Raw genomic sequence first — 26,877 nt, forward strand, 5'->3', positions numbered from 1 at the left:
AAACAAAATACAATTTTCAAGACAAAATAATAAACAGCTGCTGACTGGCTGTTACTTTTATCTAGTATGATTATTATTTACTTATTTGTTTGTTTATGCTTGCTAACATTAGCTAGCTGGCTACCTTGGAGTACAACCACAAACTTTAACTAGATAACTTGATTGGGGTTGTTTTTGATTAGCTAGCTACCTAGTTTCAACATAAAATTATCCATCCAGCCATCATCCATCTTCTATACCGCTTATCCTTCTTCAGACTTCTTCAGATCCTGGAGCCTATCCCAGGAATCATCGGGCACAAGGCGGGGTACACCCTGGACAGGGTGCCAGTCCATCGCAGGGCAGCATAAAATTATACAGCTAGGTAATATGGCTTGTTGGGATTTATTGTGTTTCAGAATAAGTTTGTGTTTCACAATAAATTTGCACTTTGGTTTGTCCATTTAGAAAGCCACTACCCACTTCCTTTTTTATGCCCCAATAAACCCACAAATTTCACCTAATTTTTTTTTCCATATTCATGACAGCTATTCATCATTTTAAACTCCTAGTCTAAGCAGTTAATTTGGCTAAACTGTCATTAAATTGTCTACTAAAGTAAATACTCTTTGATCACAAGGTAAAAGTTTCACCTAGTACCATTTTAATTGCCAGTCAGGGAACTTCTGTTCAAGGAGGCTACCTTCCAATAAAATTATACTGCACATGCTCAGACACCTTATACATGTATATGCTATAATTGAAAAGGAAATGAATCACTGCCTTGATGGAGTAGAGCTTGGGCATCTTTGCATACCACCCACACCACTTACATTCCTGTTAATATATCTGTATCACCCCATATTTATAAATATTTATTATATATATGTCTATTATATATAGTATTTCATGACTACATCAGCCTGCACAACATTACATTGAACAAACAATTATATATATTCTTTTCTACCTGTATGCATGTGTCACGAACCTCGAATCGGCACGGAAGCAGGAGCGGGCAGCAGGTGTAGAGTGTCGTATCGGGATGTACAAGAAACGTAGTTGTAGGACAGGCAAAGGTCAAGCGATCGGGCGAGTGACTGAGCGTATACTTCGCATAGATTCTGGGTGAATGACTTCCCTAAGTACTAGCGGTGAGAGTGTATGTGTGTGATTGGTGCCAGCTGTGTCTGATCAGAACTCCGGGGATGGTGAGCGCATGCGTGCATGAGAAGTGATTGTTGCATCTTGGGAATTTGAGGTCTGATCTGACTGAGCTGTGACAGAACCCCCCCCCCCCCCCCACCCCCCCAAAAGGGCTCACTCCGGGAGCCGAGTTCTTTCTTGGCCTCCCCCGGGGTCGTGGACCAGGGAGATCAGGATAAGTTGTGTGAAAGTCTTTAGTAAGCTGTGGTTCCAGTATATCCTGCTTGGGAACCCAGCATTGTTCCTCAGGTCCATAACCCTCCCACTCAACCAAATACTCCAGCTTGCCTCTCCTGTGTCTAGATTTGGGGATGTTCTTGACACGGTAAGCCGGTTGTCCATCAATTTCCAGAGGGGTCGGAGGAGTTTCAGATGGTACTTCGGTGGCTAATGGACCATTGATAACAGGTTTGAGACATAATACGTGGAATGATGGGGAGATGCGGCTGTGTCATGGCAGTTCCAGACGGTAAGTGACTTCATTGACTCGCTTGAGGATCTTGAATGGTCCAGTGTATCTTGTCGTTAGTTTTTTACAGCTATGAGCTTGTCTTAAGTCCTTTGTGGACAACCACACCCTATCGCCTGGTTGGTAATTAGGGTGTTCTTTGCTTGTATGTGTCTGTGGTCTCTTTCAGGCGTCGGTGGGTGTCAGCCCAGACACGCTCGCTACGTTCAAACCATTGGTCAACGGCAGGAGCTGCGTTGGGAGTCGCGTTCCACGGGAACAGTGGAGGTTGGTAACCGAGTACGCACTGGAAAGGAGTGAGATTGGTAGCCGAATGACGCAGTGAGTTCTGGGCATACTCGGCCCATGGCAAAAACTGGCTCCAATCCTCTGGGTTATTGGCACAGAAAGTACGGAGGAATCACCCTAGTTCCTGATTGATTCGTTCAACTTGTCCATTGGCTTGTGGGTGATATCCGGAGGTGAGATTCACTGTTACTCCCATCTTGGTCATGAAGCTGGACCACACTCTGGAAGTAAACTGCGGGCCCCTGTCACTGACAATCTCCTCCGGAATGCCAAAATATCTGAACACATGCTGGAATAGAAGTTCGGCTGTCATGAAGGCGGTGGGGAGAACAGGTAATGGAATAAAACGTACGGACTTGGAAAACCGGTCCACTGTGACTAGAACTGTGGTATTTCCTTGGGATCTTGGCAAATCCGTTATGAAGTCTACGGATATGTGTGACCATGGGCGTTCGGGTATGGGTAAGGGCTTGAGCCTCCCAGCTGGGAGGGTCCGAGGTACCTTATTCTGTGCGCAAGATGAACAGGACGTCACCACCCTGTGTATATCTCCCTCCATATTGGACCACCAGTACTTCTCTTTTAGGAGATGGTGTGTGCGCTGTGCCCCTGGATGCCCTGTACCGAGTACCGTGTGTGCCCAGATGATGAGTTCTTGGCGGTACTCTTCGGGTACAAATAGTTTGTTCGGGGGACACTTTACGGGTACTTGTGACTGGGGAATCTGCTCTAGCTCCTGGTCCAGATCCCACTCTAGCTCACTGATAATACATGAAGGATGGATGATGTACTCTTCATGCTCGTTGACACGTTCTGTGTGGTCGAGACAAGACAGGGAATCAGCTTTTATGTTCTTGGACCCGGGTCTGTAGGATAACGTGAAGTGAAACCTGGTGAAGAACAGGGCCCATCGGGCCTGGCGGGGTGTGAGTCGCTTTGCAGTGTGAAGGTACTCCAGGTTCTTATGGTCTGTGAAGATGACAAAGGGATGTGTAGCCCCCTCTAACCAGTGTCTCCACTCCTCCAGCGCTAACTTAATTGCCAAGAGTTCACGATTTCCCACATCGTAGTTTCTCTCAGCGGGGGAAAGCTTTCGCGAGAAGAACGCCACCGGATGGAGCTTTGGCTTCTCTCCGAATCGCTGGGATAAAATGGCTCCTACCCCGGTCTCTGACGCATCCACCTCCACTATAAACGGTCTGGATGGGTCCGGATGTTTGATGATGGGTGCAGTAGTGAAGGCTTTCTTGAGCTTGTCGAAGGCGGTTTGGGCGGTTGAATTCCATGACAGACGTTTGGGTTTCCCCTTTAGCAGGGACGTGAGGGGGTTGGCGATGGCACTGAAATTTCTGATAAACCTTCTGTAGAAGTTTGCAAACCCCAGAAACCTCTGTAGTTCCTTGATCATCGTGGGTGTGGGCCAGTTTACTACTGCCTGGACCTTTTCTTGGTGGATGGAGATCCCCTCCGGGCTGATGACGTATCCCAGAAACGCAATGGTGGTTCTATGAAATTCGCATTTCTCAGCTTTGACATATAACTGATGACGGAGCAGTCGTTGTAGAACTTGGCGGACGTGGTGAACATGTTCCTCCCGGGAGTCAGAATATATCAGAATGTCGTCTATGTAGGCGATCACATGGTGTCCCAGCATGTCACGAAACACGTCGTTAATTAGACATTGGAAGACCGAGGGAGCGTTAGAAAGCCCATACGGCATGACCTGATACTCATAGTGACCTGAAGTTGTGCTGAACCCAGTCTTCCATTCATCTCCCTCTCGAATCCGGACCACTGCGTAAGTCCAGTTTCGTGAAGATGGTGGCAGTGCGTATTTGTTTCAGAGCGGCTGGTACTAGAGGTAGTGGGTAACGGTACTTGACGCAACACCGGTTTAGTCCTCGGTAGTCGATGCATGGTCGTAAACCTCCTCCCTTCTTCTCCACGAAGAAAAACCCCACAGATGCTGGAGAAGTAGATGGTCGTATATAACCTTGGTGCAACGCTTCCTGAATGTACTCTTCCATTCGTTTTTGCTCAGTTACCGTTAACGGATAGACTCTCCCTCGTGGTGGTGTAGTGCCTGGGAGCAAATCGATTGCGCAGTCGTAATCTCGAGGAGGAGGTAGTCCACTAGCCTTCTTCTTACTGAATACTTCATGAGGTTGTGGTAAACACTGGGGATCAGAACGTTGTCCGCCTTGTGAGGGCTCTCAACGGATGTGGATGCTAAGGAGATCACAGGGACTTGGAGACAGTGATTGATGCAGTGAGCTGACCAGCGAGTGATCTCCCTTTGATTCCATGAAATTTGTGGGTTGTGATGTTCGAGCCAAGGAAGACCGAGAACCACTGGATGCCGGGCTGTCACAGTGACATGGAACGTAATTTTCTCCTGATGAAGAGCGCTCGTGCGGAGGTTAATAGGTTCGGTGCAGTGGGTGATTAAACCATCTCCAATGGGGGCTCCATCAATGGCTTGGACATGGCGGGGGGTGCTTAGAGGACGAGCGGGAATGTTATATTGGAGTATGGTCTCTTGGTCAATGAAGTTCCCCGCCGCTCCAGAGTCGATCAGCGCCTCTAAAATACAGGAAACGCATGAGTATTCTAATATAACGGGTAATACGAACGCAGACTGAACTGAGTACTGGGCAATGGGTTCTAAACTCACCCCTGGCTGAGGTTGTTTGGCAGTTTTGGTTTCCCCTCGGGTAGAGCACTGTTTGAGAGGGCATTGTTGCATGAAGTGGCCCTTCTCGCCGCAGTAGAAACAACAATGTTCACGGTTCCATTGTTCTCTCTCCTGCATGCTCACCCGAGTCTGTCCCAGCTGCATGAGTTCACTAGGGCTCTCAGATGCTGGTGCTTCCGCCTCGCTGCGTATGGAGCGGCGGCTCCGTAGTAGACGATCCAGGCGTATAGCTACGTTGATGAGTGAGTCGAGAGTCAGCTGATCATCGCGGCACGCCAGCTCCGTTACGATGTCGGCATTTAATCCTCGGCGAAACATAGTCTTTAGAGCGGGTTGATTCCATCCGCTCCTAGCGGCCACAGTACGAAATTCAAGAGCGTAATCCGCCACACAACGTGATCCCTGTGTCAAGGATAATAATTCCTCCCCAGTCTCCCGGTTGTCTGGAGAATGATCGAATACAGTGCGGAAGCGTGATGTCAGCTGATCATACGTGCTGATGACGTTCCCTCCTGTTCCCATTCCGCGGTGGCCCAAAGGAGAGCTCTCCCGGTTAAAAGTTCCATGAAGTGGATTATTTTAGCACTGGAGTAAAAAACCTCGGCAGCATGCTGGATCTCCGTCGTACTTCTCCGGCACTGGAGTGGGAGGTAAGCATGTGGTCGGTGCCGTAGAAAGCTGCGCGGCTTGGTTTAGTCGAGCTACCTGCTCAGTCAGGTTTGCGAGACGGTGATCATGGTCACTAATCATCCGGCCATGTCCCTTGAGGGCTTGCGGCCAATGGGGATCTCCCGCTGCTTCCATTGGAAGGCGAAGTATTCTGTCACGAACCTCGAATCGGCACGGAAGCAGGAGCGGGCAGCAGGTGTAGAGCGTCGTATCGGGAAGTGCAAGAAACGTAGTCGTAGGACAGGCAAAGGTCAAGCGATCGGGCGAACAACACAAACGGGGTCAGGCAGAGGGCGTAGTCGAAACCGGAAACAAGGGTCGAGGATCACAAGAAGACATACAAACTAGAACAGCTTGGTAATGCAGAGAAACGAGTGACTGAGCGTATACTTCGCATAGATTCTGGGTGAATGACTTCCCTAAGTACTAGCGGTGAGAGTGTGTGTGTGTGATTGGTGTCAGGTGTGTCTGATCAGAACTCCGGGGATGGTGAGCGCATGCGTGCATGAAAAGTGAGTGTTGCATCTTGGGAATTTGAGTTCTGATCTGACTGAGCTGTCACAGCATGTAAATACTAGTTATTTAAATTCTATTTCATGTCACACACACACACACAAAACGTATTTCACTGCACATCGTACTGTGTATGGTTGCATGTCTAAGACCAATAAAATTTTTATTTTAATTAAAAAAAAATAGGTCAGTCATTGATATAGCTCATGGAAGCAATGTCAGAAAAGGCTGATGTGCAACAAATTGTTCTTGGTCCGGAGATCCACAGGCGCAAAAATCTTAAATCAGCAAGAGAAAACCCATGGACTCGGGAGACCTAATATGAGTGATGGAGCTTTGGCTTGAATTACAGACTGTTGCCACTTTAAAAGACATATGGTCAGACAAAATTAGAGGGATTGACTTCTGTTATACCACATCATTTTTGCTTACTGCAAACATAGTCAGCAAGTCTGCAGGAACAGATGCCATATTGTGTATAGCACCAAAGATGGATTGACTGCTTGTTGAACACTTCATTTGTGAAAAAGCTGTGCAAGTACAAGGCTTACAGGGAGCATCAGCTTCCTCTGTGTCTGACTATTACTTCTATCCTCCTTTGTCTTTCTCACACACATGCAGACTTACAAATGAAAATATGAAACTGTGAAACATTTCACATTTCACAGACTACACCCCTCCAATTGTTTTATATAGGTAGGAGATCCCAAACTAAGCTGGGGTTTCCTGCTATACCATTCAACTAAATTAATGAGAACAAGGCAAGGGTCCAATATATGGGAAGGTTTTATTTTCCTTAGGCTCTTACTTGGCTGACTTGCAAGCAGCTGCAATAATGAACCCCAAATATAAAACATACAGTGTCACATCATAAACAATGCCATAAATTACCACCAGACACACATTTGCCCCTGAACTAGAGATGGTGAATAACACAAGAGTGCACTGGTCCAACCCATGATGTTATAAATGGTTACACATGACAATCAGTGAAAACAAAACGAACACAATAAAAGTACAGCGTTAATCGTACCCACCTCCACACCTTTAGGGGTAGATGTGCAATATGTCCTGTTATATGATACTTCTACTTTGGGAAGGTTAGGCACGAGCAGCCTCAGGCTGAGTTCTAAGACAGGAAAAATATATTCAGACACCAACCCATTTAATTTCTCTACACATCCCCATGCATTGCACATTTTATTAAAATACAACAGTACAACATTTAATGATTTTTATCCATAAACATATACAAATATAAAACAAATAATAATAAAAAAACAACAACAAAGGTGTATATATAAGCAGCTTCAGACTAAATGTGCAACCAGGAAAGGAACTATTGGAGCAGCAGTAGCAGCACTACACTTCCTAATTAATGGAAGTGTTTAACTGGTTAGCAGGTTGCACAGTGGCTTAGTGATTAGCACTGTTGAATTGCACCGAGAGGTTCAAATCCCAGCTCCGCCCTGTGTGCTTGGGGTTTGCATGTTCACAATGTTTCCTCCAGGTATTCTAGTTTCCTCCCTCAGTCAAAAGACATGCGTTGCAGGCTGATTGTCATTTTCAAATTGTCTGTAGTTTGTGAGTGATTGTGCCCTGCCATGGGCAGGCCTTCCATCCAGGGCGTCCCTGTCTTGTGCCTCAAGTTCTCTGGGATAAGCACCATTCTCCCTGCAACCCTGTGTCGGATAAGTGATGCAGAAAATGGATGGATGGATGGATTAACTGGGTGACTATTAATAACCAGCACAGCATAATTTACAAAGAAAAAACTAATATTTTCAAGCACTCACATGTACAAGAATAATATTGGAACCTTGCTCTATTTCAATCCAACACATCAACTTTCTACGTGAGTGGAACAACCACGTTGAAGTGTTTGTGTTGGTAAATCTCATTCCCTGTTTAATTTTATCACTCTACAGGAACACAGCATGCAAACATGGTGATGGCTCACAAAATGTCACATTACACTTTCACTGCAAGGTTATATTAGCCATAGCCCACAAAAAGAATGAAACGGTTATAATCATGGGCAACTAAATGGCTTTTGCTAACTTTTAATACAGATGTCACAAACTGTTCACACTCTTAGAATGAGCTGTTAAAACTTGTAAAATAATCAAACAAAGATTCCTACCAGACTTTGCTCTGCCGGCAACAGACAACCATCAGCATGCTGAACAACTTGGATGAATGCCATTGTTCTCTGAAGCAGAAGCTGTGTACTGTATGTATGCGTGTGGGCCATACCCACAAATGATGTACATACTGTATGAGTAATACAGATCAGCTTGGCCACAAAGAGAAATGATTTCAGGAGAGAGATGACTAGCTTGGGAAATTTCTTGTATACTACATTAAACAACCAAGCTTAAAATGATGTAACTAAGCTACTTTTGTACCATTTGCCTCTTTATCGTAAGTAGACAGATGATATGAGTTTTATAAAGTTTAAAGAAAGCCTCCATCTACATGCAAAGCACTCACACTCATTTACACCTAGGGCAACTTGGAATAACCAGTTCCCCTACCAGTATGTATTTAGGAGGTGGAAAGTAACTGGAGAACCTGGAGGAAACCCACTCAGGGGAGAACTTATGTCCATCTGTCCTGGCATGCTCCATGGACAATTTTGACGTGATTGTGGAAAGGAGGACATGAAACAAATTAGTGTCCATCCTGACCAATGTATCACATCCCCACCATGATTAATTCGCCAAACAACAGAGCACATTCAGCAACAGATTCGTTCAAGGAATGATAGAGGAGGTCTTCTTTTCTGTTTGCATGTTTGCACTTGGTGGCATTCTGTTTTACTGCATTGCTGCTAACTCACTATATACTTGCACTTATACAACTTATTGTGGATGCTCTGCTGATCATATCTACTTTGCTGCATATCTGTTGTTACTACTTGCCCTGTCACTTACATTTACTCAGTGGACTGGTGTATACAATGTTACCTTATTTTTAATACTTTTTATAATCTTGCTGAGTACATTTATTTTTATAACTCTTGGTTATTTCTTAATGCAAACACTATTCTTTTGCTGCTGCTGTAATGTGTGAATCATATGAAACTCCACACAGACAGTAACCTGAGCTGGGGGTTGAACAGGGGACCTTGAAGCTGGAGGCAGCAACACTAACAGCTGTGTCACTGTATCACCCTAGATGCTAGATGTTGTTTATAAAGTAGCAGCAGGAAAAGCCTTGTCATATTCATATGGTAAACAAACATACAATCTAATGTATTATGTAAAACATCTGCAAAATGCATGCAGCGATTAAATTTGGCCTGAAGATTTAAGGACACAAGCAATGGTCAAAAACAGAGGTCATACTCAGTCTAAGAAAAACAAAACAAAAAAATCAGCAAATGAATACTATTAAATTAATCAGCAAATGAATACTATTACTATTACATTTATCTCAGACTACATGTTGGTCAATAAGTGACAAAACTGAGGAGATATACAGTATATAAATGACACTGGCAGGCTGTGGCCACAGATTGACTGCATGATCTATTTTAATGTTAGGAGTGATGATAAGAGTGCTGTCTGTAATGTGGCTGATTATGATGAGGCCTGCTGTGCTGGTAAAGTCCAGCTCACTGGATGGGTTAATCACTTGAGTTATTAGAGACTCGAGCTCCCCACATTCTCTGATTACATCTCACAGTGGGTAATGAATAGAAGTGCTGTCTTTGGCAGTCCTCACTCATATTGGCTTACGTTAGTGTGACCTGCCAGATGGATGATGTAGGAAAAGAAAGCTTGATGGTGAGAGAACGTGGTATACCATTATTTCTGACTGAATGCGAAGCAGGTTCCTGTAAACTAGGTATTTATTATCTTGTATCTCTGGTAGTACCCCTTTGTACATACATGACCATACAAAATGTCCATGTAAATTGAGTATAAAATAAAATACAATTCAAAAGACCTGGATAGCTCATTGCTATTATAAATATTGAAATTTGAATCAACCCTATGCTTTACAGCTCTTGGTGATGCATGCAAACCTACTGCTGAATGACCAGATTTCTGATTTAATTTAGAAACTGAATAACAAAAAGACTGATTGGGCAAGAGGTCTTGGGTCTTGTTTGCAGTTGTGGGCCTACTGTTTATAGTACATCTAAATATTTGCATCGAATAGTGAATAAATAAAAATACAAAACCTCTGCATAGTGCTTGTTATTAATGCAAACTAGATAACAACAAAAATACTTCTTCTTTTTTTTTTTTTTTTTTTTTTACTCTGGAACTGTGAGCATATGAGTGTTTTTGCAATTGTGAAATATTGTTTCCTTCTGCGACAAGACAATGCTAAAAAATGCCCACTCCAAATAATTTCAAGATTATTAAGCAATATATAAGACATGATACACAATAGGTGACAATGTCACCTAACATTGCAGTCCTCAGCGGGTCATACTAAATAAAGTGTGCTGTTTTTATAAGATCCTTTTTGTGAGTGAGAATGTTTTAAATGATTATTTTCTGATTCATTAAACAAAGTGGGGGAAAATTCAGAATAACTAGATCCACAGAACAGTGACTGGAGTGTGTGTAGGTACTGTCATTTGCCAAATTGTCAAAGATCATCAATCTTTATTTGTTTCACTTACAAACAACCTTCCTTTCACCCCCAGGAAGTGAAGATCGTTCTTGTGTTAAGCAACATTGGCAGTCTGATGTTGTAGATAGCAATAATGTCATTGACTTTAGGATTCTTCATTGCGTTGCTAATGCAAGTGGTCTCACTATTAGTTTCTCTACGCATGTTGAGAGCATGCAAGATGGTCCTATTTGTTACCAGGTGAAAAAACAATGGCTCACATGGGTGCAGTTTTGTAGAATGCAGTGCACAGGAATATAGTGGATAAACCTGGAGTGGACAACTGATTTAAAAAAAAAAAATCAATATGTTTCACTGCAGTTGGTCAATGCTTATTAAATACTATGTTAGTTCATGTTTTCATTCTTACCCTGTTGGCAGGCTGTGGTTGTCATATTCAATACATTTACAATAGATGGGGCCACATTTAGGTGTCTGTGATTTGACAAGTCTGTTTGGATACTAATCTAAATGGTGGCTTGGTGCCTTAAATGTGGCAGTCTATTTGGTAACTGCTACAACTATAGGCAGTTATTCTTGATGGCTGGCTTTAGGAAAAGTTATTCTTGATGGCTGCCTTTGCTGTGATGTCTGATGTTTAAAAGTGGATATTGCAGTGACTGCTCATACCTACTTAACCATCTGCAATGATCTAAAATAAATGTAGGCCAAGGGAAGGTTTAACTTTTCTATCCATATAGAACAAAATATGGACTTAGATGTCTCACATTTAAGGATTATCAAACCAACGTTTTTCATTTATTGGACACCAAGCTAATAAGAAACACTTTATAACAGTGCAGCTTTTCATTTCAGAATGAAATTGGAAAATCTCAGCAAAAGGTCCAACATTTAATATTAGCTGAAAGTATATGTCTTGGTTGCTTTGGGACAGAAAATCAAATGGCCATTTTTTTATGAATGCAGGGAAACCTCTGAGAATATGTATTATTGTTTCAAGGATTTGTAATTTCTATTGTAACTGAAACTGGAACTTTGGACATTGCAGTATATCAATGGATTACTTTTTCATTTAAATTGAATCCAGTGCTCATTTAAGTGCTGGGTAAAAAGGTAGGTCTTCAGTGTTTGTCTGAGGACAGCCTGTGACTCAGCTGTTCTGCCAGCCAGGGGAAGTTCATTCCACCACCTGGGTGCCAAGACATTGAACAGACTTGATGCATGTCTCCTTTGTCTTGAGGGATGGTGGGTCATGTCAAGCTGTGCTAGAGGCTCGAAGAGAGCATGGTGCAGAGCAGGGTGTGATAAGTGCCTTTAGGTAGGTGGGGGCTGGTCCTTTTTTTGTATGCAAGCAGTGTTTTGAAGCTGATACGGGTAGCTACAGGAAGACAGTAGAGGGAACACAGCAATAGGGTGGTGTGGGAGAACTTGGGAAGATTGAAACAGGTGACAGGAATTAACTACAGATTAATGAGAACAGAAGAAATTGACCATATAAGGAAAGCAGAAGGGAAAAGCAGGACAGGTAATGCCCCATGGTAAGAAGGACAAGATCAGGACAGCTGAGACAATTTTTCAGATGAAAAAGACAGATATATTTCTTGACTCAGATGTGTATCACTTTTGTGTGCATATATGCTTAATTTGTTGCATGTTTGGGGTCTTTGCTCTATCTGGAGTGAAAGTCTAAGTCCTGGAGTTTTGTCTGTAGTGAATGAATGTGATCAGAGGCATGCTGCATCCCAATACAGGATTAATTTTTTTTTGTTTTTCATAATTTAGGAATTAAAGACTGATAGAAGCAGTGATGGGGACTAATGCCACATTTACACAGTTGTGTTGAATCACACAAAAGCGCAGTCATATCTGCTTGTGCTTTTAAACTAGCTTTAGCAGCTTATAGCTGCCATAGGCACAGTCAGCACTCTGGAATGTGTGAATGTGAATATAAGTGGCATATCAAGCTGATTCACTCATCTTAAGTTTATTTTCACATCATTTACATTATGCAGGTTGCATCCACAGAGACAGCCCAATACTCAAACAGACAGTACACACACACACACACACACACATATATATATATATATATATATATATATATATATATATATATATATATATATATATATATATATATACACACAATGCAGTAATCTCATTTGTCGTTGTGACTGCCAGAATATGATTTGTCATCATGCATCAAATACTGGGAAAGAGTCAATTAAACTTCGGATTTGAAAATGACTTCAGGATTTAGAACTTTCCCAAAAGGACACATGTCTGGCTTGCCCTTAAAAACATGTTTGTATAACTAAAACTCATTTGCTATTACTGTCATGTTTTATCCACAACAAAACAAAATTTTCCTTCCTACAGATCCCACCCGGTTAACAGAGAGTCTATTTTGTTCTTGATTGAACCAATATGATATGCAAATGAAGGCTGTCATGGAGAACATATTTACTGCATTCAGTGAGAGCTTGAATCTGCTTATGTGTAGAGTAGTGTGTGGCGGCTTGTGTATTTTTGAAGAGATGCAATTTGTCTCAAAGCTGTAGTGTCAGTATTGGAACAGCAATTCTTTTTGTTTTTGCCATACACTGAAGACATTTGGGTTTAAGATCAGAATTTCAGCTTTCATGTAATGATCTTTACATCTAGATGTGTTATACAACTTGGAACATGGTATCTTTTGTTTGAACCCACCTTTTGTTTCACGTGATCAAAAATCACTTGGATCATGTGACAGACTGGTGTTTCTTGTTGCCCAGGTGTGCCCTGTTTGATTGACTGTTTAAATAATTAATAGCTCTGAGTGTTTACTCTTGGTTTGAGCCCTGGGAAATATTAAAAAATCTGCTGTTAAACCAGCATGAAGACTACACAGCTGTCTATGGGAGAAAAACAAGCCATTTTGAAACTGAGAAAAGAGGGAAAATCGATCAGAGCCATTGCACAAATATTGGGCATTGCCAGTAGAACAATTTGGAATGTCCTGAAAAAGAAAGAAATCACTGGTGTACTAACAACCAGACACCGAACAGGTCAGCCAAGGTAAACAACAGCAGTTAATGATAGAAACATTGTGGAAGCTGTGCGGGGGAAAAAACAGTCAGTGGCATCACCAACAACCTCCATAGGGCAGGGCTGAAGGTATCACAATCCACTGTCTTTGATAGCAGAAATATAGAGGCCATACCACAAGATAACATCACTCATCAGCAGTAAGAATCAGAAAGCCAGATTGGAATTTGCAAATATATGCAGAGCTGAGCCACAAAAGGTCTTGAACTAATATTAACCTCTACCAAACTGATGGAATGGCCAAAGTGTAGAGAAAAAGGATCTGCTCATGATGCAAAACATGCATGCTCATTGGTCAAGCATGGTGGAGGTAGTGTCATGGCTGCTTCTAGAAAGGGCTCGCTAATCTTTATTGATGATGTAACTAATGATGGTAGCACAATGAATTTAGAAGTTTACAGAAACATTCTGTCTGCCAAAAGACTTCATGAGGGGGAAAAAGTGGAAAGTTTTAGACTGGCAATGTCAATCACCAGACCTTAACCTAATTAAGCATGCATTTCATGCATTTCCTGAAGAGAAGACTGAAGGGAGAAACCCCCTGGAAAAAACAAAAAACAAAAAAAAACAACTAAAAGAGACTTTATTACAAGCCTGGAAAAGCATCACAAAAGAATAATGCAACAGTTTGGTGATGTCAGTCCATCTCGGCTTGATGCAGTTATTGCAAGCAAGGGATATGCAACCAAATATTAAGTGTTGTTTAATTTAATCTACTTTAAGACTATACTTCCTATACTTTTGCTCACCTAAAACTTGGATGGTTTACCACAAAAGTTGCCATGTTTTAAGTTTTAAGTCTAGATGTAATTATCAGGGAATGAAAGCTGAAATTTGACATCTGTCATTCTCTCTTTTTTCAGGTTGACCGCAGACACCTGTGAGTGAAGATGAGGAGGGCCTTGTGGCTGGTGAGGAGTTTGGAGATTGGAATTGTCCTGCTATCTATCATCCTCCCTTACATCAGGGCTCAGGGAGCAGAAGGTGTGAAAAGAATTTCTCAGCTTGTCCTAGATCCTGAACCTTACAGTGTCTTAGGGCCCTCATAATATCTATGTGAGGACAAGAAGGATGCAATTACTATAATTGCTTATAATGGATTTATAATAATATATCATGCTATGTGATATTACATATGATATATCTTTTTTTCCCCCATAATTTTGTGAAAGCCAAATGATTTAATTATGCCTGTCTCATTTTTATTTTGGTTCTATATTATTTATTTATTTATTTCACTCCAAGACTGATGGAAGACATTTAAATACTGACCAAGCAGACCTAATTCAGGTTTAGTTAAACATTAACAATTGTTTTCGTTAAACAATTTAGCTTTGCCTCTCTTTGTTTAGAAAATTGTCACAAATGCTCAGTATCACTGTCAGCCTTCACTGTCCTTAACACAGAACCTATTAGTGTTGAACTCTGATAAGGCTCCTGAAATAAGAAGCTAATGATATATGAATTGCAATTCCAGTCTGTCAAGGACAAAATGACAACTGCAATAAAAGTCTAAAAGTGTTTCTGTGCTCATAGGAGGAAACGAGCTGTAAATACAGCCGGACAATTCTGGTTGGTGGGTGTGTAAAAGGCGTAGCATTCTATGGCTGACATTTTAACTCAGCTCTCCTTGTTTGTTCATGCAATGTTTATTGTTATTGATTTTAGATGATTTGATACTAGCAGTTGCTGTGCAGTCACTGTTTGACATTTTGTTCTCGTTTTCTGTTATTGGCAGTATTTCCCACATTTCCTTTGCTCACATAATACCAGTAAAACTTTCCAAGAGTCCCCATTTTGATTTATAAAATTAATCCAAAAGTACAACATACCATGCTTCAGTCTTAATCATCTACCACTTGCACAATGTCTGCCTGCTTGCACAATGTACGCACCAGCACAAATAATGAAATATATTATAATTTCATCTGACTTTTCATTGTAATTATTGTTTAAGTTATTTGTTTTGTGTTTGTGAGTCAGGAAGGAGAACTATCTAAATGTGTGCATAACTGAATCTACTGCTGGTGCCAGAACACCAGAACATTGAGTCTTTAACCATAATGTAACTATAATGGTGTAGCATAACATAACTTGATGTGAACTTGAACTGAGGTTGCATGTGGGCACTGCGGGCACTAAGTGCATAAAGGAATACCTGCATTAATTATTCAATATTTTTCTTCCTTTAGCCCAACTGGGCTAAAATCAAAGAAACACACAGGAAACTTAAGCATATAGGTTAATCTAGGTTTTCCCCACTGCAAAAATAAATAAATAAATAAATAAATAAATCAAAGATTTAAATTAAATGAAAGTAGTGCATCATTTAAGGTATGCTTGCCACAACAATCATTCAAATAGAATGTTTTGCTAGGCTGCATGCATGTATATTCATTTGAATATACTGAATGGATAGATGGATGGATGGACTTACAGATGGACAATTGTATGCTTTGGAAGAATGAATGAATGAAAATACAACTGGTGGAATGTGTCAACAGCAAGTTGGAGTTAAAACTGGTTATTAAAATGTCACACCATATGAATACTATTAATGCTGATGATTGATACTGAATATGCAGATAAAATGAAAGCAAATATGCTTGCTGAACATGCTTGCTAAATTCATAGCTCTCAATGAGTCATATGTAAACATGCTAAATGAGGGAGTTAAAAATGAGGATATGAAAAGGTGGCTTGAACCTTAGATTGAACAAATTGACATTTTTATTTCCACCATCACAAAATACCTCTGTCGCATTCAACAATGCTCATGTTTCCTTTTCTGATTTTAAAAATGTCCCCCAAAATGATGTCTCAGTAATTAGTTCTGTGAGAAGAAAAAGGTCGAGCAGATCTCGTAGATTAAGCACACGCTCTAGTGCATCATCCACAGTTTCTGCCCCCATGAGCACGCAGACACACAGGGCAGTTTTACTAACTTTAAGTCTCTATTTTGCAGCAAATGCACGCTCTGTAGTAAATACAAGAGCAGTTATACTGGCAAAGTGAGGAACTCAGGAGGAAAAAAAAGCTTCATTTTAGAAATTCAAACTGTATTAGTGTCACGGTTTCCCCTTTATGCAGTGCGCTGTGGAGCATGTGGGCGCGTGTGCACGTGCAAGGTGTGAGAGCACCTACTTTTCCTTTGTTGACGACCGTGACATTTGGACACGTGCTTTTGTTATGTTTCTTTTATGTCTCCTCCCTGTTCTGTCATTGGCTGTTATTTCACGTGTGTCTGAAGTGCTGTCAGCCGTCCGCAATTAAGACGCTGATTATGTTTGTATATATACCGCGTGCCTCCCAGCACATAGCGTGGAATATTAGATTAGTATAGATACTTAGGTTAGAATAGATAAAATACAGTATAGTAGATTAGTATAGATACTTACGTTAGAATAGATAAAATATAGTATAGTAGATTAGTTTAGATTTCTTCCCATAGTTAACCATAGTCATAGTCAAGATCCATGTTAGATTCCTTTAGGTTAAACATTAGATTTAGTCCACGCTGGTTTCTCCGCTCCCAGTCCCTCGCTATTGTTCATGTTTCTTATTTTGTTTCTCGACCCTGTTTTCCATGTCTGCGAACTTGATTCCTGCTTTTCCCCGTTTATGCCTGTTTGCCGATTGCCTGACCTTTTGCATGTTTTGGATTACGTTTATGGATTACGATTTGGATTTACATCCCTGTGTCTCTCTTTAATAAAACTGTTGAACTGCACTTGCATCCGTCCTATCTGCGTTACGTCTCGAGACATGACAATTAGCAGCCTTAACAGCCAAAATTAACTCAGAAATGCTGGGAACAGAAATACAAACAGAAAAAATACCATGGATAATGAATGGACAAAATGCAGTTTAGCACAAAAATGGCAAACAAACTAACTGTGCTGCCTAAAGATGGTGGGGGGTGGAGGGGTGGTCCATGTACAATTTCCTGGTCTGCTTAATGCAGGAAATCCATCTCAGATAGCATTTCACAGACCTCCCTGCATGCAGCTCAGTCAAGGGAGGGAATTCTAACTCAACCAAGGACACTGCAGGAACAGGATAGTCTTTACAAAATGCTTCAAATATAGAAGGACATAACAAGTACTCTAATCAAGCAGTGAATTCTTTCAGTTTTTTAAAAAAAAAGTCAGATGGAAACATACCACCATGCAAATCCTTTATTCATTCATTTTAGCAAATGATTGAAGTAAAAATGACAGTGACCATGACAGATACACTTTCTTATACAGTACCTCAAGGGACAAGCTCAAGATCTTGTCAAAGCTGTCAGCACAGAGACTATCAAATGCCTTTAAATGACTAAAATAGCACTCACTTTGGTAATTTCAAATGCCTGGAGAATGTTCTCACCTGGCCTATAATCAAATCAAAGGATCCAAAAGCTTTGCAGGAATTTGCCTTGTTTCACAGAGGATGTTGCAATGCTATGAAAAAACCTGAGTATACAGAAGAGTGAGACACTAGTTCTAATATAAGAAATATTGCCTTCAAACTCTGTTACAAACTTATAAACAATCTAGAATAACCCTGGAACCAGTATTTATTAACATTCAGTATTCAAGCTCTAGTAAATGCTCTAGTAAAAACTACAATGGGAAAGGCAATTTTTCAAACAATGTGGATGTGAAACCAGCAGAGCAAACACCCAGAAATATGCAGAATGTGTCTGTTGTTCAGTGGCACTGTACTCCTGACAACTCAAGAAACAGTTACACAAGAAGATGATCATTCCTAACACAGAATGGAATCTGGATGCAGGACAAAAACCAGTCATTTGGGCAAGGAGCATAAGGCAGCTTACCTGCAGTGCATGCAATGAGCCGCATCCCAGAGTGTTACACATCAGTGCAAACGTCAGAGCAATCTGTGAGCAGCAGACAGATGGTCCTCAATGTGGCTGAGCATTCTGGGGCCAGTAACATTCAAAGCTACACAGATTGTACACTATCAATTAGGCCATCAAAAATGTCTAAGAAAGTAAAGCCATAAACATCTAAGCATTTATTGATCCAGACCTGCGACTTTCTTTTCACAAGCTTAAGATTATATGAAATACAACCATCATCATGCTCTGAATCATGACTTCAAGAAAAGGCAATGAAGATGGGCCATATTCTGTGAAACCTGATCGGAAGAGTAGAATAGATGTCTTTGTGTTACTGCAAATAGAAACTCTGCCTCAAAGGTGGAAACACTGTTGGTATAACAATACAATAATGATTTTTAAGAAAGGTCATCAGATGACCAAATGTCAGCTGAAGATAAAATGTTCATGAAGAATGAAGTAGATTCAATATAACTGATGGATATTATAGTCTAATCTTATCCTCAGGAGGGATGACTCAATTATGTCCAATACTCGACAGGTCGCTGAGAGCTTGAAAGGGAAATCACACAAATTTAGAACGGAGTACGCGGAATACCTAACAGGTCAGAGTGTCATGATACACAAAATTAAAATTTGAGACTATACAACATGGTGCTGTCTCAATACTGTGTATTTTTGATTATAAGCATTACCTGAATAGGTGCCTTAGGTTTACATTTTCAGTTGATTAATATGTTTAACATTATAAAAAATACCATAATTGAAATTTAATGATAGTGTTTGCATGATTCTTAGTATACATATACACTATATTGCCAAAAGTATGTAGACATCTGACCAGTCACACCCATATGTGCTTGTTGAACATCCCATAGGTGTAGTCCCCATTTGCTGTTATAATACCCGGCACACTTCTGGGAACGCTTTCCATGAGATTTTGGAATGTGGATGTGGGGATTTGTGCCCACAAGAGCATTAGTGAGGTTAGACACTGTTGTGTACCAATTCATCATTCAGTGGAGCTGAGGTCAGAGTTCTGTGCAGGCAACTTGAGTTCTTCCACAAGAACCATGGCAAACCATCTTGTTATGGACCTCAACTTGTGCACAGGGGCATTGGTATACTGGAATATGTTTGGGCTAGGCCCCTTAGTTCCAGTAAAGGGCAATCCTTAATGCTACAGACACAACATTGTGTCGAGTAGGTGTGATGGTCAGGTGTTCACATACTTTTAGCCAGATAGTGTATATTGCAATAAAAGCTGTGAGTTAGAATGTGACAAAGTTTAACATTTCCAGCTTTCACTGAATTGAATCACAAGGTAGCTTGTCTTAAACATGGGCCTTTTCTTATTCTTCTGTTAGGTTGTTTTGCTCTCAGAGTCACATAGCTCTCGGTAGCCCTAGACAGGTTTTTGAATCTTATGCTTGAACTTGCCAGTCGCTGTGGTGATGTCTTTAACATGGATTGAATCAGCAAGGAAAGTCTGCCTAAATGTAAAAGAGAGTGTGTGCTGTAGGGTTGTACTCCAAATCATATGTCTGCTGGAAAGCTGAAGAATAAGAGGCATTTCACATTTTTAGCATGACAGTGACCCAAAGCATACATCCAAATCAACAAAGGAATGGGTTCACCAAAAGATCAATGTTTTAAATGACCCAGTCAGAGCCCAGAGCTGAATCCAATTAAAAATCTGTGGGGTGACCTGAAGACCCTCACAATTTGATGGATCTAGAAAGTTTTTGCAAGGAGGAGTGGGAAAATATGTCAAGTCAAGATGTGCAAAGCTGATAGACTCTTACCTAAAAAGAGAGCTGTAATGCAACCTGATTTAAAAAAAAAAAATTGTACGCTGTGTAAAATGTAAATAAACATAAATAAAAACAGAATGCAATGCAAAAATCTCATAAACCCATATGTTATTCACAACAGAACATAGAAAACATATCAAATGTTTAAACTGATTAAATGTACCATTTTAAGAAAAATTTAAGGTAATTTTGAATTTGATGGCTGCACCATGTCTTAAAAATTTGGGATAGGGGCAACAAAAGACTGGAAAAATAAGTGTTACTAAAAAGAAACAGCTGGAGATTAATTGGCAACAGGTCAGTAACATGATAAAAAGAGTATCTTATAGCGGCAGAGTCTCTCAGAAGTAAAGATGGGCAGAGGTTCACCAATCTGCAAAAAACTGCATCTACAATTTGTGGTACAATTTCAGAATAATGTTCCTCAACATAAAATTGTGAAGACTATGAATCATCTACAATACATGATATCATCAAAAGATTCTGAGAATCTGGAAAAATCTCTGTGGGCAAGGGACAAGGTGAAAATCAATATTGCATGCCCGTGATCCTCGGGCCTTCATGTTGTACTGCATTAAAAACAGGCATGATTCTTTATTGGAAATCACTGCATGGGCTCAGAAACACCTCTAGAACTCATTGTCTGTGAACACAGTTCACTGTGACATTCACAAATGCTGGTTAAAGCTCTATCATGCAAAGAAGAAGCCATATGTGAGCATGATCCAGAAATGCCATGTCTTCTCTGCACCAAAAATGGACTGAGGCAAAGTGGAAAACTGTTCTGTGACCAGATGAATCGAAATGTGAAATTCTTTGTGGAAACCATGGACGCTGCGCCCTCTAAACTAAAGAGGACTAAAGAGGAGAGGGACCATCTGGCTTTTTATCAGTGCTCAGTTCAAAAGCCTGCATCTCTGATGGTATGGGGGTGCATTAGTGCCTATGGAATGGGCAGCTTCCACATCTGGAAAGGCACCATCAATGCTGAAAGGTGTATATATAGGTTTTAAAACAACATATTCGTCCATCCAGATTCCATCTCATCTTTACTTCTGTGAGACTCTGCCTCTCTAAGATACTCTTTTTATACCCAGTCATGTTATTGACCTGTTGCCAGTTAACCAAATTAGTTGCAAAATGTTCCTCCAGCTGTTTCCTTTTAGTAACACTTACTTTTCCAGCCTTTTGTAGCCCCGTCCCAACTTTTTTGGTAATTCAAAATTACCTTATTTCTTTCTTAAAATGGTACATTTACTCAGTTTAAACATTTGATATGTTTTCTATGTTCTATTGTGAATAACATATGGGTTTATGAGATTTACAAATCATTGCATTCTGTTTTTATTTACATTTATTTACATTTTACACAGTCACTGTCACAATTTTTAAACCCCTAGTGTCTCATTGTTTGGCATGAAGTATTGCGTGAGTGTTGCTACTGTACCAAGGCTTTGTTCCTCGTTTACGTGCCATAGTTTTGATCCTATTCTCGTCCTCATTATTTGATTCTCGCTTAGTCTCTTTTATGCCTGATTGCCGATCGCCTGACCCTGTGCTGTTTTGAGCATGCTTGTGTTTCACATTTTGGATTTGTCTGCCTGCCTCCCTTCAATAAAGCTCATACCTGCACTTCCAGCCATCCTAACCTTCAATTATATGACAGTCACAACTTTTTTGGAATTGGGGTTCTTGATTGATTGTTTTTAACTTTATTTTAATTTTAATTTTCAGTTTCATTTTTTTCCACAAAAACCTGCTATTTTAACAGGGGTGTGTGGACTTTTTAAAAAAAAAATATATCCACTGTATTTGGTGGATTCACGGAGTGTAACGTTTCATCCGTTAGCTGCATAACTGACTGGGAGGCCAAAGAGCATAAAAGAAATCCTTAAAGAAAGACCAAAAGAAACATACCTTCAATAATGAGATCAATCTATGGCCCACTTGGGTTCCTGTATCCTGTCAATTTACCAGCCAGATTATTTCTCCAGGAATTCTGCAGAAAGAAACAAAGTTGGGGTAAGGAAATACCGGAGGCTACATTTCCATGTGTAGAAAATGTGTAGCTGAACTTGCAAGACTTGAAGACTTCAAAGTGTCACGTTGTGTAAAACCACTTGAATTGGTAACACCTACACTGGCATTCAGATAGACATCAGGGGGAAAAAACCACAAGTGACATTTCCATGTATGGAACTTGCTGCTGCTTTGTTAGCTGTTAGAATTGAGAAAATGCTGAGAAAGGAGTTGGAGCTAAAGCCTTCAACCTTCTGGTCTGACAGCCAGTCTGTGCTTTGCAGACAAGCCCACTAGATTTCATACATTTGAGAAAATACCGCCACAGTGTAGATAGCTCTCTCTCTCTCTCTCTCTCTCTCTCTCTCTCTCTCTCTCTCTCTCTCTATATATATATATATATATATATATATATATAATATATATATATATATATATATATATATATATATATATAGGAACAAAGTTTAATTCAGCCATTATGCTATCAAAGGGGCAAGTGTTAAGGCATTTATGAAATGCAAGAAATTAATCCATGAACCAATGTTTCTATGGAAAACAGAAAAAGAATGGATCCAGGAGCCTATGAAATACCCTCCCACACACTTTGGATGACCCTGAACTCAAAAGAAAGTGTACAATGCTATCATGAGTGAAAAGAGAAATTCCACAAGCCAACGACTTAATCGCTTTTCAAGTTGGATCAAGTGAAAGAAGGCAATATTGTGGTACTTAAAGGTAACGGGCAACCTTCAGTCACTCAACATATAGAAATAGAGGCAATTTAACCTCAACACAAGTACGTATTCTAACGAATACATACTTGTAACAGAAGAAATTGCAAAGCCAGAAAAAGCAACTGATTAAGGTGTAAACAAACATGCCAGCATCTACAAACTTGATCCTTTGTTAGAAGACAGACTAAGATTAGGAGGACAGCTACATAAGTCAATAGTGCCTGAAGAAACCAAACCTCCAATGACTCTGCCAAAAGATCTACACATCACCACTATTATATTGCATCATATTGTCATTGTGTAATGAATGAGTATCTCCAAAAAATGTATTTTCCAGGAATCTTTTTTTTTTTCATCGTTAGTAGGCTTATCATACAAAATAAATCCAAAACATCAGAATTTACAGACATTTCACCTTTGATATATAAAAAAACCAACAACCGGATTTTGTAAGGTAGTCAGTATAGATTTTCATATTTTAAACGAACATATGTGGCTTGTACCCGGGATAGTTTTGTTCTGATGGATTTCATTGAGGTCTCTCTTTATGTTACTACCCAGCTGACAAAAAAAGTCCCCAGGACATCCCCTAAATGGCCTACGGTAGGGTCCCCTTGACGTCCTATGGACATTCACAGGACGTCCAGCGGCCAATCGGGATGCTTAGGGGACTTTCGCTGAAATTAACACATTCAGTAGCATTATGATTTGCTATCCTCTGGCATCCTCGGAACTTCCGCCAGCGAACATTATAAACCGGACCAAATGCGGACCTAAGTAAACGTTTGTAATGTCCGGGGCATGTCCCCTGTTTGCTGGGTAAAACACAGCCACTATGAATACAAGGTCTGACATTAGCAGAGATCAGTGTTTATATTTGTGATGAAGCAAATAGATTTAATCTACATATACTGTCTTTGTTTCATCCATGTATATTGAAAGGTATTGCAATATTTAAGTAAATATTTTAATTGATTCTTCATCAGTAGGATTTGGTTTAACTGTAAATAACATGTAAAAATAATAATAATAATCAAAATAAAATTAATAAAAAATAAATAAAAAGCACTAGGAAAAACATTTCTCTAAAAAATAGAACATACTTCACTATCTTACATGATGACCAAAGAACACAAAACACAGTGCAGGTTAAATAATATCTTTATGATGTATGTTATCAGTTCAGTCATTTATTAATTAATTTAAATAAAAAACACATGGGAAGGAGGTACACAGATTTGAAGGACACTTCTGTCAGCCAAGGACATACTGGTTAAATAACAGTGCGATTTAACAGCCTTCCATTGGTCATTAAATGCCAAACTTTTGGATATAAAGAGAGTATACCCATATTCCACATAGAGAAAATAGAGAACAGCATGAAAAATGGAGACACATTTTTATTCTATCAGACAGTGATGAAAGAAGTTGAACACTGGCAAAAATCATGTCCGGTCACAACTCAAGAAAAGATACTGCTCATAAATGCCAGCTCTGTAGCTTGAAAGTTATATCCAGATGTGTGATCTTCAGACCTGTTAGAGGTAAGAACGGGGAAGAGTCTTGATAAAGCATGTCACGTAGAGCAGTGTATGGGAAGATCACACATCGGGCACTGACTCAGTCAGCCTGGAACTATGATAAGATTGAAAAGGCCATGCTTCAGAAAGGAATTCAGAGGAGCTTTAATTCCCCAGCAGCTTCACATCATGGTTGAGTGTGGGAAAGGCAAATTCATATAGCAAGACAAGTACTTTGTTCCATTCCACATCAGTAAATCCTTGATGATAAAAGTTTACAAACTCTTCTTTGTGAAGTGGAGGCAATTCTCAATAGCTAGGGGCTTTGCACTGTATCTGATGACAAACATGATCCTGAGGCATTAATTCCCATTCACATCCTGCTTTTCGACGTATCAGAAGTCAGATATGTCTGAGTTGCCATTCCTAAATAACTAGCCTACAGCTAAGCATCTGTTAGCACCCACAATTCCTTGCTAGATATATGCGCATGTTTGGTCTGCAAGGAATTGTGGGTGCTAGAAGATGCTTAGCTGTAGGCTAGGTATTTAGGAATGGCAACTCAGGCATACTTAAACCACGTATACAGGAATATTCCGATGTCTGTACGCATATAAACATTGTATTTGGATGCAACCTGATTATACACCTTAAATAGCCCTTTGTGGGTCCTGACCTCTTGAAGAAGTAATCGAGGTCCATCTTGATACTAAAGGGTTGGTAGTCAAACTAAATTCTAAGACATGCTCTGGAAAAGACAGGTACCAAAATCTATCTGCTTATAGAAGGTGCTGTAATGTTGAGTCTTTGCTATTGGTTGTATAAGACATGAAACATGTACTAGCACATTCACTCTTGTCTATTTGTTTAAGTTACAAACGTAGAAATATACAGTCCATCCAGGATTGCACTGAGTTTTTTTGTGATTGTTGAGCCAAAAATGCTTGATTTCTTTTTTTTTTTTTTCAAAATTTGTGACGTATTGTGATGTCATCACATGATGCGTCTTGGCCCAAATCTGCAGAAAATCTGCAGTAATTTGGAACATTTCCCAAAATCGCAAAATCCTGAAGGGACGTTACATAGAAGGCTCTTTATAGAAGGCTCTTTATAGTTTATAACCATGGGCGGCTGTGGCTCAGGTGGTAGAGCGGGTTGTCCACTAATCATAGGATTGGTGGTTTGATTCCTGGCCCACATGACTCCACATGCCGAAGTGTGCTTGGGCAAGACACTGAACCCTAAGTTGCTCCTGATGGCAAAGTTAGCACTTCGCATGGCAGCTCTGCTACCGTGTGTGTGAATGAGGTACAGTGTAAAGCACTATATAAGTGCAGACCATTTATAGTTTCACATATTGTAAGTGTTGCCTATTCACAATTGGGAGCCAATGTATAGAAGCCATATGTGTAAATAATTATTTATTATATCTAATAAGTTTCGTTTATTTATTATTGAATTGATTTTTTGTGTGTACTCATTTTATGAGTCTGTAATCCTGAGTCTATAAGTATGATGTAACACGGCGTAGTTTTAACATGACGTAATGTGAACTTGGGGTTGCATGTGGGCACTGGGGCCTGCAAGCATTAAGAAATAATAATCATACAACTAGCACTATCTTGTTTTTTTGTTTGTTTGTTTGTTTTTTATTTTTTATTATTTTTTTTATATTTATGTGAGCTTGGCTGCATGTATTTAAGAGCAGAAAAGGAATCATGAACCCAGGTGTGAGAGAATAAAACCTGCATTATTCAGCATGGCTACAGCTGTAATGCAAGTTATACACCATTCCCAAACTTCTAGACACCTCGTGTTCTTACAAACACCTACAAGTATTTAGTACATGTGGAGTGAAGCATGAGCAGCAACCTGAGCCTTGTGCTAACTGTTGTATTCTGTGCATGCTGTGTTTCTCATTATGATACAGTGTTCTTTAAATAAACGCAAAACTCAGCAATGAATGAATGAATGAATGAATGAATGAATGCCTTTTATTGTCACTATACATATGTACAATGAAATTAAGAGCCACTCCTTTTTGTTCCGTGCTAATTACAGTGTACTTCCTTGAGTGATTAGAGAAGGAGCGTTGCAGGAGTGCTGTAGATTTACATTATGCATTTTGAATAATGCACATTAGCACCGTACAGAGACATCTTACAAGGATTAACTGGCAAACAGTTCATGTGGAATTAAAAAAAATATATACATACACAGGGCATACTAGAACTCAGAACAAATGCCACAGTATTCATTTCTCCGATTGCTGAATAAGTTTGTAGAATAGTGATTTAAAATGTACAGAAAGTATTGTGTGGGTACTCATCAATACAGTACAGTTAATAATTCTGTTAATATCAAGTGGGTAATGAGTTAATACTTAATTAACATTACAGACTCCCTATTACAAATACAATCTCTTCACTTATTGGCACAAAT

The 26,877-nt window shown here is 40.0% G+C and overlaps 1 protein-coding gene across 2 annotated transcripts in view; it reads left to right on the plus strand.

Moving 5' to 3' along the window:
* The window catches only part of pcdh15a (protocadherin-related 15a), a 216,012-nt gene that overhangs the window by 14,070 nt on the left and 175,065 nt on the right, over positions 1-26,877 (plus strand). For both annotated transcript variants that reach the window (XM_053679710.1, XM_017464981.3), the window contains exon 2: positions 14,363-14,483. In XM_053679710.1, the coding sequence (XP_053535685.1) occupies positions 14,390-14,483 (94 nt within the window). In that variant the 5' untranslated portion in view covers positions 14,363-14,389. The remainder of the gene's footprint in view (positions 1-14,362; positions 14,484-26,877) is intronic.

Source organism: Ictalurus punctatus, chromosome 3, assembly GCF_001660625.3.
Source record: "Ictalurus punctatus breed USDA103 chromosome 3, Coco_2.0, whole genome shotgun sequence".
Classification (NCBI taxonomy): Eukaryota; Metazoa; Chordata; class Actinopteri; order Siluriformes; family Ictaluridae; genus Ictalurus; species Ictalurus punctatus.